The sequence below is a fragment of the Tasmannia lanceolata genome, unplaced genomic scaffold, assembly GCF_043159265.1.
Source record: "Tasmannia lanceolata isolate RefF3 unplaced genomic scaffold, GAP_Taslan_0.1 ptg000013l, whole genome shotgun sequence".
NCBI classification, from domain to species: Eukaryota; Viridiplantae; Streptophyta; class Magnoliopsida; order Canellales; family Winteraceae; genus Tasmannia; species Tasmannia lanceolata.
Window position 1 is genome coordinate 6302396 of NW_027518690.1, and position 17666 is coordinate 6320061.

At 38.4% G+C, this 17666-nt stretch overlaps 1 protein-coding gene across 1 annotated transcript; it reads right to left on the reverse strand.

The window, feature by feature from the left end:
* Nucleotides 1-7097: 7097 nt before the first annotated feature.
* On the reverse strand, nt 7098-12453 carry LOC143889633 (alpha-terpineol synthase, chloroplastic-like). The gene is made up of 7 exons (XM_077393910.1): nt 12195-12453; nt 11546-11807; nt 11092-11467; nt 8463-8681; nt 8210-8348; nt 7595-7843; nt 7098-7510 (listed from the first exon to the last, which is right to left on the reverse strand). The coding sequence occupies exons 1-7, from the start codon at nt 12423-12425 to the stop codon at nt 7214-7216; spliced, it is 1773 nt and encodes a 590-aa protein (XP_077250025.1). The 5' UTR covers nt 12426-12453; the 3' UTR covers nt 7098-7213.
* Nucleotides 12454-17666: the final 5213 nt, after the last annotated feature.

A 17666-nucleotide genomic window follows, 5' to 3' on the forward strand; every position in this document is an offset into this window, starting at 1 on the left:
TAGATTATTCTTCCTTCTCTTCTATTTGCCCTTCATTGTTGTATGCATATTAATTCGATGGATTTAACTCACATTTTCCTCATTTTTCTTCGTGAAACTAGTGTTTTCATTTTTTATAATTTTCAGAAATTCCATGGAATTCTTCGTCTACTGCTGACCCACCTCTGATCCACATTAAAATTGGTATCAGAGCAATTTCTATAAAAAGGATCCTAATTCTTTTCCGATCCTGCTGCCAATTTTATCTTTGTGGCCTACCATTAGAGCCAAAACTACAAATTTGAAAGTATTGTATCATCTTCCTTTTCCCTTACCCTTTCTCTTGCGTGACAGTTTCTCAACTCTAAAGCTCGGCCCTCTTGTAGGATCTAATCTAATTTAGCACTGGGAAAATTTGCACTTGTATAGAGTTGTTTAACAAATTCCACCGGCTCTGAGTTTGTACTTTATCAGAATCTGAATTCAGAGGCTCTTTCACTGTCCTTAAGGCAAATCTCGCGCCCACTATGACGAATCAACGGTGCAGATGGGCGTATGCCTCCAGGATACAACAACTCTCGCTCCAGGGGTGTGCACTCACACAACCCGGATGCCTTAGAACTCGCTTATTAGTGCCAAAAATGCCTTTATCAGAAAGCTTTGGAGAAAACAACAGTTGCAGAAAGGAGATGAACGAGGAGAGAGGAAGACTTTACGCTTGGGATAGATTTTTCTTTCTCTAAATCCAATTTTTATAGAAAGGACAGAATCCGTTGGGAATCGAAACGTTGCGATACTTATTGCGTAATTAGCGTTTCCTAAACGGCCCACTAAGCACGTGGAGACGTTTCCAAACGGTAACAAAATTATTATTTTTTAAGAAAAATATGAGAGGAAAAAAGGAAAAATAAAAGAAGAGCTTCGAACCCACGCGCGCGTGTGATATGGTCTAGCCCACCGGGCCAACCGACGGCTCATGCGTGAGGGTCTCTCTTTTTCCACTTTCTCATTCACAAGACAATCAGAGTAGAAGTATATATATATGGACACTCTTTTCCTCATAAACTTCCCATCTTGGACTAAAGGTTTTCACAAGACATTAGCTCCTTTGGAGGGAAGTTCAAATTTTGGGAGATGCTTTCAAAAGCATAAAGTAAGTCCTAAAGGACAAACCACAAAAAGACAAAATAGAATCCCCTCTTGTAAATTTTGAATAATAAAGAACTTTTGTTTTTAAAAAAATAAAAGTCAACATAGAGTTGTTTAACAAATTCCACCGGCTCTGAGTCTGTACTTTATCAGAATTTGAATTCAGAGGCTCTTTCACGAATTTTCTTTTGGAGATTCTGCCTAAATCTGAGTTAGATCCTTACACCTATTATCAGATTGGCTCCAAGATATAATACATGAGTTGCCTTCTGTTAGAGTAATTAGTTCAAGCAAGAGGTTGCTTGAAGCATTACACCCAAGGTATCTAGTTTGGAATACCAAGTTTGTTGCCTCCAGCCCCTATATATATTAGATACACTAGGGTTTTAATAGGTTAGTGGGCTCTAGCCCAAATAGGCCCACTACACCGGTCCATTATCTTTTTGGGCTTATATTAGAACATACATGGGTTATATTATATACCCAACAATCTCCTCCTATGTTCTACATATAGCACAATCCAATAGATAGATAGTGTAATGTTCACAACAAAATATTGAATCATCCACATCACCATATGGTCTATATCATAAAAGATCTGTAATCCAACTGCAAACACGAATCCTTTTATGACAAACCAAGAGTTTTAGATATACAACAAGCTAAACTCAACCAAAAGGAAGTTTCACATATAAGTGAACCCCACTGATCTTAGATGAATTCATTCATGGGGTATGATTCTCATCGAGATCCAAAATAAAGTTCCACAAAAAGTGAACTCTATACATACTGAAATGAAAGCATAGTCTTTATGACTTTAGAAGATTTACTCATCAAGTAAGTCATCATCATCATCAAAGTCCAAATCAAGACAAGCTCCTCCTTTTTCGCTAATCCTTGTGAATTATCAAAATATGGATTTCATGAGAATGAATCCAATCAGTTGTGTAAAACATGAATTACACATGAAAGTATCTAATTCTACCTTAAGAACTTAGTACAATCCCATAATTCACGAAAGTATCTAGTTCTACCATAAGAACATAGTACAATTTCTTAAATGGATGAAAAAGTATCAGTATCACTCTCACCACAGGCATCATTGTCAAGTTTCAATAAAGAACAAGACCTAAATAGCTTCTTTTGCAAAGAACCATTCCTACTTGTCAAGTTTCAATAAAGAACAAGACCAAATAGTTACTTTTGTAAAGAATTATTTCATGTTTCTTTTTGGAATGTTACAGTCATCTTATCCATATTTGAGTTAAGATGTATCATCAAGTTTGGAATGTACAACTTTTCCCAAAAAGGACATGTCATCAAATGTGGAATGACACACAACAACTGTAAACATCATCGAAACATATCAAGTGCCTATCTTGGCCCAAAGGGAGATTCGAAGATTCAAAATAACATGGATGTAGGTTAAGTCCTGTCTATACAGACTTTAACCCCATCTCCCCCACAGTTTTGATGGGGTTAAGGGATTCGATCTTTGTTCAGTCCCTTGGCGAGGGCACACTTAAGGAATTAATCCTTAACTGGGTCAGTGGAATGTCCATAACCATAATCAGAATCTTTATCTCCTCTGTTTTCATTTGCAACTGAAGCTAGAGCATAAAGTTCCAATTCAACTTCCACACAACAGCAGTAGATTTGCTGTCCCTTGATTCTGATCCCTATGATACATCAGACTATTCTTCCACGATAAGTGGATGGCCACCATAGTTTTGAGCATACTCTTGAGTACTCGAAAGAGATCTCATCAGCCTCATAAGGGCAGCCGATGCTCATGGCCAGGATTGCTAGTCTAAAGACTCATCATGGCAACTGTAAAGGCTATGTCTGGCCTAGTGCAACACATAACATACATGAGACTACCAATCAGTTTAGAATAATCTAACTGATTCACACTGTCTCTTCCTTAGAGATCAGCTTCTTGGTATCATTAAAATGGTGTCTCAATCGGTTTGCACTCACTGCATCCTCAAAAGGAAAGTATGTTTTTTTTTTTTCATATAATGGGCTAGGCCAAGGGCGATTCCTTGCCTTTCAAAAACTTACATTCGTACCAAGAATGGTGTTAACAACACCGAGGTCTTTTCATGTCGAATTATTTACCCAAGGTTAGTTTCACATTACTCACCACAGAGAGAGATTGGAAACAAGAATCAACATCTACATATAAGCAAATAATCATGACCTTATTTGACACAAAATGATAGTAAAAGCATTTATCAGAGTAATTGATCAGAAAACCCAAAGCTCTTTACTACTTTGTCAAATTTTTGATGTCACAATTTAGGTGTTTGATTAAGACCATAACAAAATTTTGTATAAGCACATACAAATATCTACTTACAGCCCATAGTCTTAGCCCTTTTTGGCAAATCGACTAGCTGTCAAGTTAAATTTTCTGACAGAGAGCTCATTTAATCATGAATGGCTTCTGCCCATAACAAAGAGTCCCTAGATCTCATCACTTCCTGATAGGATGATGGATCATTCTCCAAAGGGTAGGTGACAAAGTCCTCACCAAAATTCTTGGGTACTCTACCACATATAAATGAAGTGCATATACCAAAATAATAGTAACTACTTTAACATCTTATAAAGTTAGTTGTTTACCTGAAGAAAGGGCCAAGTTCACAGTACCAGTGTGAGTGACCTCCATGTCTGCTCCACTAGCCACTGTACCAGTCTCCTTTACTTCGATAACACCAGTGAAAATTTTCTTTGAGTTGTGAGCATGACAAATGGCTTCTGTATCCGACCACCAATTTGAAGAAGTACTGGCCCTTTTTTTTTTCAACATGGTAGTGAAACTTTTAGGCTCAGCCTTATCTACCAACATAGTAGCTTCCTTATATGGTGTGTCCAAACGATTAACGTTTGACCATCTCAAAGGGAATTACAGTCTTGTCCATTTTAGTCTAATTTACCAAAATAAAATATGGAAAGAGTGCACCTGATTTGCGAAGCGCGATAACCAAATAAGAATAACCAAGTCGCGAACCAAATCCAAACTCGAATCCGAGATATCCAAGATGAAGCCCAACAGCAAGAGATTACCACCAAGGGAAAAACCCAAACCCAACCTATTGGGATTTACAGGGGGTGAACCAAGAACAAAGAACCAGCCAAGGCGAAACCCGAGGCGAGGGTTGTTCAGACTATCCAACTGTCGGCAAAACTAGTTGGCAAGAACTGGTCTAAAACCAGTTGCAAATCCCAAAACAGATTGGCCTTCTGTATAACTCGTGATTTACACAGTTGTTATCTTGTAAATCCTGTCCAGATTTCTCGCCAGAAATAGCCCTGCGAAAAAAAAATCGGCAAAACCAACGAGAAAGGGACCCGACGGCAAGAAGTACTGGCCACAAGAATCCACACCAAACCCAACTGCTGCTGTTCGGTCGGCCTCCAAGGATAAGCAGTTTTAGGCCACCAGAACTTGCAGCCACAAGCAGGGATTCAGACACCAAATTAATTTTGACCCAAATCAACAGATACCCAAATTTGTATCGTCAAGATGGGTTTCATCCCAAAAACAAAATTCCAGAGTGAGATAGAGAGAAGAACCCAAAGATCAACTGCCGTGAGAAAGGGTTCCGAGATAATCCCCAAATCCGAGGGAGGTTTGCTTCCCCTGTGTGTGTAATTGTTTGATTCCAGCGAGAATCAACCGGCGGTTGTATAGTGTCGTCTCAGATTTCTCACCCAAAATGGGAGAAGAAATCCGATCATTGGGACTAATCTGAGAATCTTTCTCCCAATTCTCGATCTGGGTATTCAAAATCCTTGAATGAAAATCCATCCCTTCACCCACCTCTTCTCTATCCTTCACACACATGGTCTCTCTGCCCAGATTAGAAAAAGCCAAAAAGGGAGGACAGAAATATTGAAGAAGCCAAAGAAGATTCTACAAATATCTTAAAAATCTTTTAATGGGTGATTTGCAGGTGGGAAAGAAATTTGTCTCTCTTCTTTCTTTTTAAGCTTCTTGCAGGTGGGAAAGAAAGATTGAAGATCTGCCCAAAATTCACCATCTCTGTGTGAATCCGTGACCTAAGCCGATGTGGGAGTTTAGAACCCTCGTTGATGTTTTCTCCGGCAAAGAGGGTTCTTCACGGCCGATAATAGCACGCCCAAATCGATTCTTGTGTGCTATAATCTCATGCCCAAATTAGGGTTTAACAAATTCCACCGGCTCTGAGTCTGTACTTTATCAGAATTTGAATTCAGAGGCTCTTTCACGAATTTTCTTTTGGAGATTCTGCCTAAATCTGAGTTAGATCCTTACACCTATTATCAGATTGGCTCCAAGATATAATACATGAGTTGCCTTCTGTTAGAGTAATTAGTTCAAGCAAGAGGTTGCTTGAAGCATTACACCCATGGTATCTAGTTTGGAATACCAAGTTTGTTGCCTCCAGCCCCTACATATATTAGATACACTAGGGTTTTAATAGGTTAGTGGGCTCTAGCCCAAATAGGCCCACTACACCGGTCAATTATCTTTTTGGGCTTATATTAGAACATACATGGGTTATATTATATACCCAACACCTTCTTAAGAATTCTTCTAGTTCTAATGGATCCAAAAACTATTCGACATGAATTGTTACATTCAGTTCATACACAGTAAGATGTAGAGACATTGAGAATAAGATTGTTACATTCAGTTCCTACATAGTAAGATGCGGAGACATTGAAATTAAGAAACTGTTACATTCAATTCCTGTATTGCAACTTGATGTTTCTTAATTTCAATGTCTCTGCATCTTACTGTGTGATATAGAGTTCTGCTTGGATTGGTCGAGCCTATAGAAAGCACTTTTTTGGGATCATTACACATTTTGTTGAGTGGAGATTGAGTTAAAAGTGTGGAGCTGAGCTATAAGCTCAAGGAGGCGATCGTTTCCCTACATGGAACTATGGAAGAGTCCTTGAAAGCTTCATGGCATTCCATCACTTTCATCTTTGAATTTTCCGGTGTTCTAGAAACTCTTTGTCATGTTTTATGGGGCATGTTAAAATATAATATTGTGCTCATTTCTTTCATTCTAATACCACTTATTTTTCGGGGTTCTGTCATCGCATTACTAAGAAGAGAATGAATATGGATCAGATATGTTTGTAATTCTGATAATCTGAAGAACTGCTGGATTGCATGGTCTTTACAAACATCCATAGTTGAGTCCTGGGAGTTTCATTAGCACAGTACAAAATGTTAATCCTAACGAATTCAAGGGAGTTTTCATCCTTGTCTTAGATACAAATTCTCTGCATACTTCATCAAAATTTTCAGAAATATTCCCATCGGTTTGCCTTGTGCTCTGATTTTGAGTGTGATTCCTACTATTTTGCGACGCATACTTTGATGGGGCAGGGCCCGCCAGTTTACACCCATACATAGCATGGGTCCGGGTTACTAGTGAGTGTGTGTGTGTGTAGGGAAAACTGTTTCTGAGGTTGAGGTCAAAAACAGTGTGGGCCCACATTTTTTGGGGTGATCCAATGCATTCATTTCAAAGACCCCTACATAGATAGGGTGTTCACAAAAACAAAGGTGGTTAGGATCATCCTAACCCTTCCATTTGTGGAGGGAAAAATGGGCAGGTTTGTGGAGAAACAGTATATGTCCATTTTCCCTCCACTTTTGGATGGGTTAGGATGGTCCTATGGACATGATTTTTGGTACACACCCTATCTATGTGAGGTCTATTCAAATGAATGCTTTGGATCACTCCAAAAATGTGACCCCACTTGAGTTTTTGATGCTTGAGTTCAGAAAGCCATCAGAGCTCGAGCTCAGAAATTGTTTTCCCATATGTGTGTGTGTAACTATAGATTTGTTCTATTGGATATGGATTTTTTCCTTCTGCCAATGAGCGTATTTTTCCATATAAATATTCTTGTCAGTCCACAACATAAAATGGGTTTTAAATAATTATAAAGGCAAAGTCTATTTCAATCTCTTTATTGCAAGTTCATAATCATATAAATAATGTTACATTAATATATCATCCGATATCTACTATTAAGAAATTGATAATCATCTATATAGACCAAATAAGACTTCTTATTCCTTAATCGAAATGGGTTCAACCAGCAATGATCTGAATCGCTCTTCAGTCTCTTTATCTGGGGAACCAAATCCATCACCAAATTCATAATAGCATTGGGACATCCTTGCAAGATCCAATGCAGCATTGATTAGAGATTCAGGAAGGGAACAGGAGAAAGATTCTTTATTCAACTTCTTCCATGTATCACTAATTAGACCTCTTATATGTTCACGAGCAACTTCCTCTGTTGCACCTGTTTCGTGCATGTAACATTGGATCGATTTGGGAACATCACCTCTTGCTAGCTCGTCCTATAATGTTGAAAAAATTATAAATATACAATTAAGTCGGCGAATTAAATAGTGCAACATAGAAGCTAAGTATAGGCAATTTACCTTTGAAGTCCCCCAATCATCCCAAAGTCGAAGAATCATCGACGACCAGCGTAAAAGGTTAGAATACTTGTCTATGCAATCAAGTGCATCATTTGTTATCTTTGTTTTCGCTGATAAATAAGCATGGGCTAGCACAACTGGTCCTGATATTGAAATCCAGGCATTGCTTAGATACTCATCAAGTGTCGGCGTATATCCATTGCAATACCATTTTGCCTCCACAAGGTATGCTTTACATAAATCTGCCCACTAAATTAAATAAAACCTCTCATTAGATATCTTAAACACAAATTGGGCGCGCATGATAATGAAATTACTTTTAAAATGAGGGTGTACGAATCCTAGTCAACTCGATGCGGTTTGTTCTAGTAGTTAGTTGCCCAACCGAGTAGACAATTGAGGCAGTCACAACAGGAGAGTCAAAGGTGTTTTGATTAACGTTGAGGGATGTTTTGATTAACGTTGAGGGAAACATTCGGACTTGAACAAGAACTCATCCATATTGAAGGGACTAGAATCTAGTGAGTTAACAATGGCTTGGAGGAGTTTTGAAATTACAGTTGAATTGTCAAAGAGTGAAAATTAACTTGATAAGGGAAAGAATGAATGCACTACCAGTTTCTTCAGGTGCCTTGTGATTTCCAATCCTTGTTCTTTTAGGACCACATAAGCCATTTCGTTGGTAGTGTTGAAGAGAGCCATAAAACATATCTTCATGTACTCTGGAAGTTTTTCCAAAGAGTTAACATCCCATCTGCAAAAAGTACATCAAATGTTTGATATATTAGAATTTGACAAGTATTGTAGGGTCCTGGAATATTGGCAAACTCTCTAGTTGAGATCCCAAATATACATACAAACTCTCTACCTGTCAACAACATCAGTAAAGAGCTCCAATTCTTCTATTGAGCCATAGACATCATAGACATCATCAATGGTTGTTATTAGTTGATTAACTTTTGTAACCACTTCTCTACTGTATCCAAATTCTGGTTTTGACATGGTTCCAAGAGCCCATAAGAAGCACTCCAGCAAACGGTCTCTAGAAAAGCTCAACTGCTTACCAAGTCCCAAATTCTTCCACCACCTATGAGTTAAGAGCAACAGAAAAAGACAAATGTGACATGTATACAGAAATGATATCAGCACCAGTGTGTTGATAATAACTTCCCTCTTTTTTAGGCCTTCATTAATTTAGGGAGATGATATTTTCACTCCCCCTGCATTAAGTGCACACTCCTCTTATAACCTGATTTGATGTGAAAAGTGGGCAACTTTATGTCAAATCATATTATAAGGGGGGGGGGATATCATCACCCTTAATTTATTGTCGGTCAATTAATTTTTAGTGATTTCTATAAGGAAATTATACCCCCCCACGGTTAACGCTTTCTAAGCCTGGCAACAGGGCGAGGCGGGGCTGGGCCGGATGTTGCATTCCTTGTCCCCGTCCCCGCTTCGGGGATGGCGGGGAATCCCCGTTCCGCTTCGCGGGGAATATCTATTCCCCATCCCCGCCCCGCCCCTGTCCTGGACTAAATATCCTCTACTCAAAAAAGGTTTTTAACGCCCATAAAAGGAAAAAGACAAGTTGTGTTTGTGCACTTATCAAAATATGGTAGTGCCAATATCACTAGCCTAAAAGAAATATTTACTGTTAACAAAAAAATACCAAAACATTACTAAAATAAGTGGATATTGATAATGGCTTGCATATTAAAATGGGGCGGGGCGGGGCCATCTCCACCCCCATCCCCGCCCCTGTCCCCGCTTTCGAGAATATTTTAAGTCCACGTCCCCGCTCCAAGTCGGAGAATCCCCGCCCCGTGTGGGGCGGATCCCCGTTTTCACTGGTGAAATTACCAGCCCTAACGCTTTCTGTGAGAATGGTTTACTGCTTGAGGATAAATTCACCCCCTTTAACATTTTTCTTTGCCTTTAAAACTTAACGAATAACGTTAAAGGGGGAATTTTATCCGTAGAGGGGGGAGGGGAATATCCTTCCCCTTTCTATCATCCTCTAAATAGAAAATTGTCAATGAAGATGGGAGTGTGATTATTGCAAATTAGCAATTATGGACAAAGCCATTTCGCAGCCCCTCTTTTCTAAGACACAAGAGCCAACTCTCAAATTTTCTTATCCATTTCACTCATAAGAGTTGGCAATTTGACATCCGTTAGATGTATACGGAAATGATATCAGCACCAGTGTACTGATGATAAAGCCCCACTAGTTTTTTCAGACCGTCATTGATTGGCCATGCATAACTTTTTTGGATTTCTATCATCTGCCAATAGCCAACTAGAACATTGCTAAAAGCTTGTTAAAAAAGATGGGAGTGTGATTATTGCAATAATGGACAATGGCATTTTGTGGCCCCTCTTTTTTTACAAGACAAAAGCCAACTCACCTCAAATTGTCTTATCTGTTTAACTCATATGAGTTGGCCCTTTTTAGGGGTGCAACTCGGGTCGGGTCGGGTCGGGTTGCCAAGGCCTCAACCCTCACCTAACCTGAAATTAAATTGGGTTGGCTTTTCCCAACCCAACCCGAGAAAATGACAACATATAACCCGAGCCAAAGGTTGAACCGTCGGGTTCGGGTTGAGCCCGACCCAAGTTGCACCCCTAGCCCTTTTCTCCCAAAAAGAAAAGGCTGCAAATTGCTTTTGCAAAGTTACCTAGACACTCCCATATTTACGCAAAGTCATGGAAAGCTAATTAAAAAAGAATAAAACAAGGACAATGATAAATTCGCACCCCTGCAGTACGCATACGCTCGCTTAAAGCGTGATTTGACGTCAAAAAGTGTTAAAGTTAAGCACTGGTTCACGTCAAATCATGGTATAAGGGGTGCGTATGCAAACTGCAGGGGGTACGAATTCATCATTGCCCTAAAACAAAGTAAATAGTGCAATAATCATAACTAATATGGTACTGTAGATATCAGTCCCCTATCTATAATTTAGAGAAATTATAGGGTGCCCAAGCATCGAGTCCTGTGTAGGCAGTATGACAAAAGTACAGCCTTTGATATTTGATACAACTGCAGCTTACTTTTTGGATCAAATATCAAGGGCCGTGATCCCGACACTAGACTTCATGTTCAGGGACCATATAAAATCTCCATAGTTTATAATTAAATAAAGCCCAGCCGCGAAATGCCTTCTACGAAATGCCTTCTCCATTAACAAGTTGGGTGGTTTGACATGCGACATACCAGCCGCGAAATGCCTTTTGCGATGGACGCTAGCAATTCCCATTTAAGTAATATTTATATATATATATATATATATGTATATATATACATATATATGTATGTATATATATACATATATATATATATATATATATATATTTGTATGTATATATATATATATATATATATATATATATATATTTGTATCTATGTATGGATGTATATGTATCTGAGAGAGAGAGAGAGAGAGAGAGAGAGAGAGAGAGTTGTACAAGGGTGATATTTCATATGTGCTTACCTAGACACAGCTTTAATATTGGTCTGGTATGTAGCCTGCCCCATGTTGTAATCCAGCTTAGCAAACTGAAATAAGAAAGGGTTCATGTCTTTTTCTCCAACATATGTTTCTATGTACCACCTAGCCTGTAACCTTGGCATCCTCCAATGGAAAGGAAGCTCCAAGGCATGCTCGACACGCCTTTTCAAGTCTTGATCTAACTTCTTCTCTTTGAAATCCTTGAGATACCTAATCGTGAATGCTTTGGCCTCGTCCAAGACTATCTCCCCTTCGAAACCTAGGTATGAAGCTTCGTACAAGCTCAATATACCCTCTATATCCTCACAAAGTGATGCCACTAAGTTGCCTTTCTCGTCCATGAAGCCATTGAAAACGTCTGTTTCTCACGAAAAATACAAACTTCAGGGATTACAACAAGTTTAGAAAAACTGTTATGGCATGAGAGTAAATTTACCTGGTGAGACTTCAAACCCATGTTGTCTAAGGAGCCCAAATCGGAGAGCTGTTGCGTAGAGATCGCCCTCCATCCTCATGCTGCTTTCATCGGTGGATATGTTACCTAAAGCTTCCTTAAACTCATTCTTGAAGTGATATCCCACACCAAGGCGTTGAAGGGTATCAATCAGCTTCAATTGAGCTAAGGGTTGGTCCACTCTTTTGAGCAAACGCCTCACATCTTCCTTCATCTTCTCGATTTGTCTCTCGTACATATGAACCTATAAAGATTAGAGAGAAAATTGGATTTACTGGCTATGCAAGAATGATTACACAAAACCCTAATGAATGTTTATATAGAGCAATTAAAGTATAAACATAAAAAGATAGTAAGGAAAGTATGAAAATAGATCAATGAAGATTATTCTTATCTAGACAAGTATCGTAATCTATCCTAGGTAATTAAACTAACATTGGATGATCGAATGGCCAGATCTTACCAAATCTAATATATTCTAACATGCCCCACAAAACATGTGATTGAAAATTGACATACGTTTGATTACAATAAATTTAGATCTGGTACTATAATATGGCATAATGAACGGAAAAATAAGTGTAAATCCTTCGCATCAACGATAGAAAATACTATGAATTGCAATAATTACTGTGTAATCACTCTTTAGTGACTGAATGAAGTCATAATCCCCAACACTTTTTGAGTAATTTGCTGATCGTCGATTAATGGTCGTCTCCAACATATGGGTGCTTAGACTGCATGTAATCTTCATAGCCATGTGTGCATTTCTCCTAGCTGGAGCTGTAGGTGAAGGCAGAAGAGAAGGTAGCAAGCGTGAGAAGGAGCAAGGGTTGGAGAGAGAGATGAGAGAAAGAGCCATCTTAGTTGAGCTATAATTGTAAGAAGAATGATGAGGATCTTTATACCCTCTTCCGATCCCTGTCATATGTATGTATGTAACACGTGAAATAAAAATGTGGTTATAAAAAAAAATGGTTGTTTTAACATGCGCTCCTCAAGGTGGACCTACCAAGGGAGATGGAATCACAAGCTTGGTAGGGCCATAGAGAGTGTGCCAATGAGACAGGTTTTATCAATGGTGGAAAGCATCTTTTGGGGTCCTTCTGGAATCAAACAAAAGTCCTGTTTGGGATGGTTGAAGTTCCTCCTCCCTTCTCCGAAGGAGTAAAGAATTTTATAGACTCATTGAAAATCCGATGTAGGGGGGTCCCAAGTTATACTAGATTGGAAACACAATGAGGAGGGAGAATATGGTTGTTTTAAGAAATAGAATCTACCAATTTAAAACCTTTAAACCGATTTTAAGATTAAGAGATCAAGAATTAATATTCAAGCATACAAGTTAAATCTAATGGTGCAATGCAAATAAAAGAGCAAAGAGATAGAAAGAGTGCACCCGAGATTTAAAGTGGTTCGGTCCTCAAATCCGAGGCCTACTCCACTCCACCAACCAAACCCGTTGATGGCTTCACTATTTGATCTTCTTAACCTTGGCGAAGATCGAATGCCAATTACAATAGCTTTAACTTTGGTGGCTATCCTCACCCCAATAGCTTTAACCTTGGTGGCTATTCTCACCACGGAGAATGGGCTTCGCTTCTCCGAATACTCGCCCGAATACAACACTCGAAGGTTGAAAGAAAGAAATGAAAAATCCCTCACAAGGGTTACAAAATGGATGTACAACTTTAACCTTGGTGGCTATTCTCACCACGGAGAATGGGCTTCGCTTCTCCGAATACTCGCCCGAATACAACACTCGAAGGTTGAAAGAAAGAAATGAAAAATCCCTCACAAGGGTTACAAAATGGATGTACAAATTTGAGCCTATGATCCAAATCCTAAAGATGGTGATGAGAGGCACAATTGAAGTTTGATTCACTCTTGGATATTCAAATGAAGTTTTAGAGTGTTAGGATTGATGGTTTGTATGTTTAGAACACCCATATTTATAGGAAAACCAAAATATGACCGTTCAATGGCATTGAGGTAATTCTAGCAAAATTCCAAACGGCTCTTTTTCAGACCGTTGGAGTGTTCTCGGAGTTCCGAGAATAATTCTCGGAGTTCCGAGAAAAAATCTCGGAGTTCCGGGAATCCTAACAGAAGATGAAAATGATCTACTGGACCTTTTCTCGGAGTTCCGAGAATAATTCTCGGAGTTCCGAGAATTCTCGGAGTTCCGAGAAAAACTCTCGGAGTTCCGAGAAAAACTCTCGGAGTTCCGAGAAGCCTATGCAGAGCAGATTTTCAATTCTGTTTTGGGCTTCCAATTCTCAACCATGATGGGATTGCTATGAGGGTTCCAAGGTGTTGGAACTCCACAAATACAATCACTTGTTTATTTATGGTGTGTGAGATTAACTTAATTATGCCTCTAAAAGCCTAATCTAGGTTTGGATCAAATACATTCTAAAAGACAAAAAATGGTCTTGAATATGAATTTCTTCATGTCTTCAAGTCTTCATGACTTCTTGCTTGATGACTTTGGCCTTCCAATTGGTGGTCCAATGTGAGCTTCTTGGCCTTCAATCCAAGCATCCTTGATCTTACTTTATCATAATCTACAACTTAGACATTCAAACACATTAGTGATAAAAGATCACTTGTGTATTGGAATCATCAAAACAAGATGGGAATGCCAAGGTGAAAACCATTGGGCTTACACTCACTGAACGAGGCAAGTTTTTGTGCTTAGTTGATGTGGGACTATCCATTTTTCACTTTTCATTGGAAAAGGTGTCAGACCCATGCGATTAGGTGCACGCCGACTTTCCCTTGTACATGGATGTTTTCTAAGGAATTTTGAAATGAGACGGGGGCTCAAGTTTGTGTTGGGCTCAGGGCTTACCAGATCTAATATATTCTAACATGCCCCACAAAAAATGTGATTGAAAATTGACATACGTTTGATTACAATAAATTTAGATCTGGTACTATAATATGGCATAATGAACGGAAAAATCAATGTAAATCCTTCGCATCAACGATAGAAAATACTATGAATTGCAATAATTACTGTGTAATCACTCTTTAGTGACTGAATGAAGTTATACTACAAATCCATTGCATCATTGTTAGAAAACACCATGGAGTGCAATAATAACCGTGTAATCACTCTTTAGTGACTGAATGAAGTCATAATCCCCAAAGCTTTGTGGGTAATTTGCTGATCGACGATTAATCGTCTCCTCAAACGTTTGGGTGGTTAGAGTGCATGTGATGTGCTTAGCCATATTTACAGTTCTTCGAGGTATAGTTGAATGTAGAAGAGAAGGTGGCAGCCGTGAGAAGGAGCATGGGATGGCGAGTGAAAGTATAGGGAGCGCCATCTTATTCAAAGCTATGATTGTGAGAATAATGGTGAGATTAGTTATACCCTCCTCCATCTCATGTAACACGAGATATTTCTCCAAAGACGAAATTTTGCTTTATGGGAAGTCCTGGTTTGCTTACAATCAACAAGCATGGCGTGTGGTAGTAAAACGGAGAAAAAGACTTATCACATCTATCAATAGTTAGTCATGTTTCATGTTTTTTTTTTTTTTTTGAAACTTGGGAATGAATAAACTCGCGCGATCTCTAAAAAAAAATATCCTGTCGGCAAACATGGTAATATAATACCCTGAAGATTACACTAAATGTTTAAAAGGACTACATTGGTTAAAGGAAATGATATATTTACCCCCCTTTTTACACTTGCTATAGCCCCCTTCAGTGTAAAAGAGTAGTCATTAGTACACTAGAGAGGCCTGACCCTAGTAAAAATAGTTAATCCTTTTTTTGAGGTAAAGTAAATTGGGATTGAACCTGCGACCTCAAGGTTGAGGAACAAATAATCAACCATTAAAGCTACAAGCCCAACCCCAACCCTTGGTTTTATGTCCATTTTACGCGGAAAAAGAAACAAACGGAGCCTAAGGAAAACAATCATCGTACGGATAGATCAATTGCCACATGTAATGAGGTGATATCAGCCATGGATATTGCTGGCCATCACAATTTGGCCTGTTGCCGTTGCTCCCACTCTAATCACATGATAAGCATTTAAGATAGATATATATGTAAACACGCATTTTTTCCCCCTTTCCTCTAACACTAATCAAAGCCACAATGCCCTTGACTTTGCCGTTATTTACGAAACCATACCCACTCTTCTTTTAAGTGTAGTTAGGAGTGGAGTTAGGAGGTTGGAGTTGGAGTGGTTTGACTTCCTTCCTCCCTGAGATTTGTCTTTCTTGTTATTCTTGTTTTATTTTCTTGTAATTTTGGTTGAGGCCCACCTCGGTCCCCTTCCTTTTTAATGAATTCATCTTGCCATTTCAAAAAAAAAAAGACTGAACTTCACAATCGGAAAGTGGGCGGATAGGGGTTTTTTTTGGTGACTTTATCAGCCCCAGGAAAAAAAGGGAGATGATTTTTCACCCTCCTGTAGGATTATGCGCCCCTCTGTTAATGTGATTTGACTTAAAAAAGCATTAAAGTCTGCCACAATTCACTTCAAATGAAACAATGTTTTATTTTGGGATTTTTTCCGTAATTGTCATGTATTCATGCATTTTCTTTATAGTTTTTTCCGTAGTTGTCATATAAAGCTCTTTCAATACTTTTTTTCCTAGTCTTTTTACTTTCAAGCCATTTTTCCGTAACTTTTGTCCAAAACTTAGGACTTACGGCATCATTATTATTCACTAATGATTTTTATTATGCTTGCCACCTTTGCAGAAGTGGTACTTCGGTGCAATTTTCACCACGTCAAGAATAAGGCAAATCTCTCAAAAAGTCACAGAAATGGCTAACATCAAAGGATGGGCGAAAAGTAGCCTTTGGCGAAGGTGGCTAGCGAATACCTATAAAAACAATAAAAATCTTAAAAATTCAGGAAAATTTTTTTTTACCAAAAAAAGGGGTGACCCGCAGGTCGACCTGGCCCGTACGAGCCTGGTGCGGGTCCAACATTCGTGACCCGTAAATTTTACCAGGTCATTTTGACCCTGCCCGGCCCACTCGTTTGCTAGGTCTACTGTTTGGGTTGCAGGAAACACATTTTTGAGGAAAATATTTTCTTAGGATTTTTTTATTTCCATAATTTAGAAGGACATGATAAATTTAGAGATATATTTATAAATTAAAGGTCCTTGTAAATAAAGCTTGGATGGTGGCGGCTCAAGTCACTTTTTTTCACGTGTAATCAAGGAATGGAAAAGAATGAAATTTTATGAACCTTTTTCTTTTTCGAAGTTTTCCAAAAATTTCATCCAATCCAAAATGGGCCTTTGGGAATTCTTCTAACAAATTTCTATTGTTGCATCTGCCTACGAAAATTGATCTCTGCCTGTTTGGATTGAGATAAAACATTTTTGATGGAAATTTGTTTCATAGGATTTTTTTTTGTTTCATTTTGTTTCTATTAGTTAGTGAGAAATTGATGCCGGATGGGCATGCGATCGATAACGGCGATGATGATTGATGATTTGAAGAAAAAAATAACAAAAGATAATTGTGGTGCTCAAAAGCTAACCCACATTGGAGGGAAACTCCATGAAAAAAATATAAAAACACCTTTTATCCACAAGAAAAGAACCCTTTTCATTCAATACTTTAATTGTCAAAAAAACCAAGATCTTCTCCATTACATTGAGTTTAAATAGGCTAATGAGATCCTTATTCTAACTTTGGAAACTAAAAACAAGCAAAGAAAGTAGCAACTCTAATCTAGGTGTAAAGATCTTACATAATTTTGCATTGAAAAATTAAATAGAAAATAAAAGCTGTTTTAGATCTCATTCCTATTGGGTACTAATTAAAAAGTAATTTATTACTATTTAGCTAGACTTAAGAAAAGAATCTGCTAAATTATTAAACTAACAAAGGCTAGTTTTCTAAATCTAAATCCCACGGATTGGCACTTGTTGCCATGGTTGGTAACTTGGTAAAATGAAACTGATATCTTTTAGGTAATGATTGAAATGGTAACTTCCAAATACCGAATGATAAAATTGCAAAGCAAGATGCCCTGCATCTGACTCCTCTTCTTGAAAAAACTCGACCACGAGTTCCAATTTGAATTATGAGTAAAGGATATGAGTTGCCATGGTAG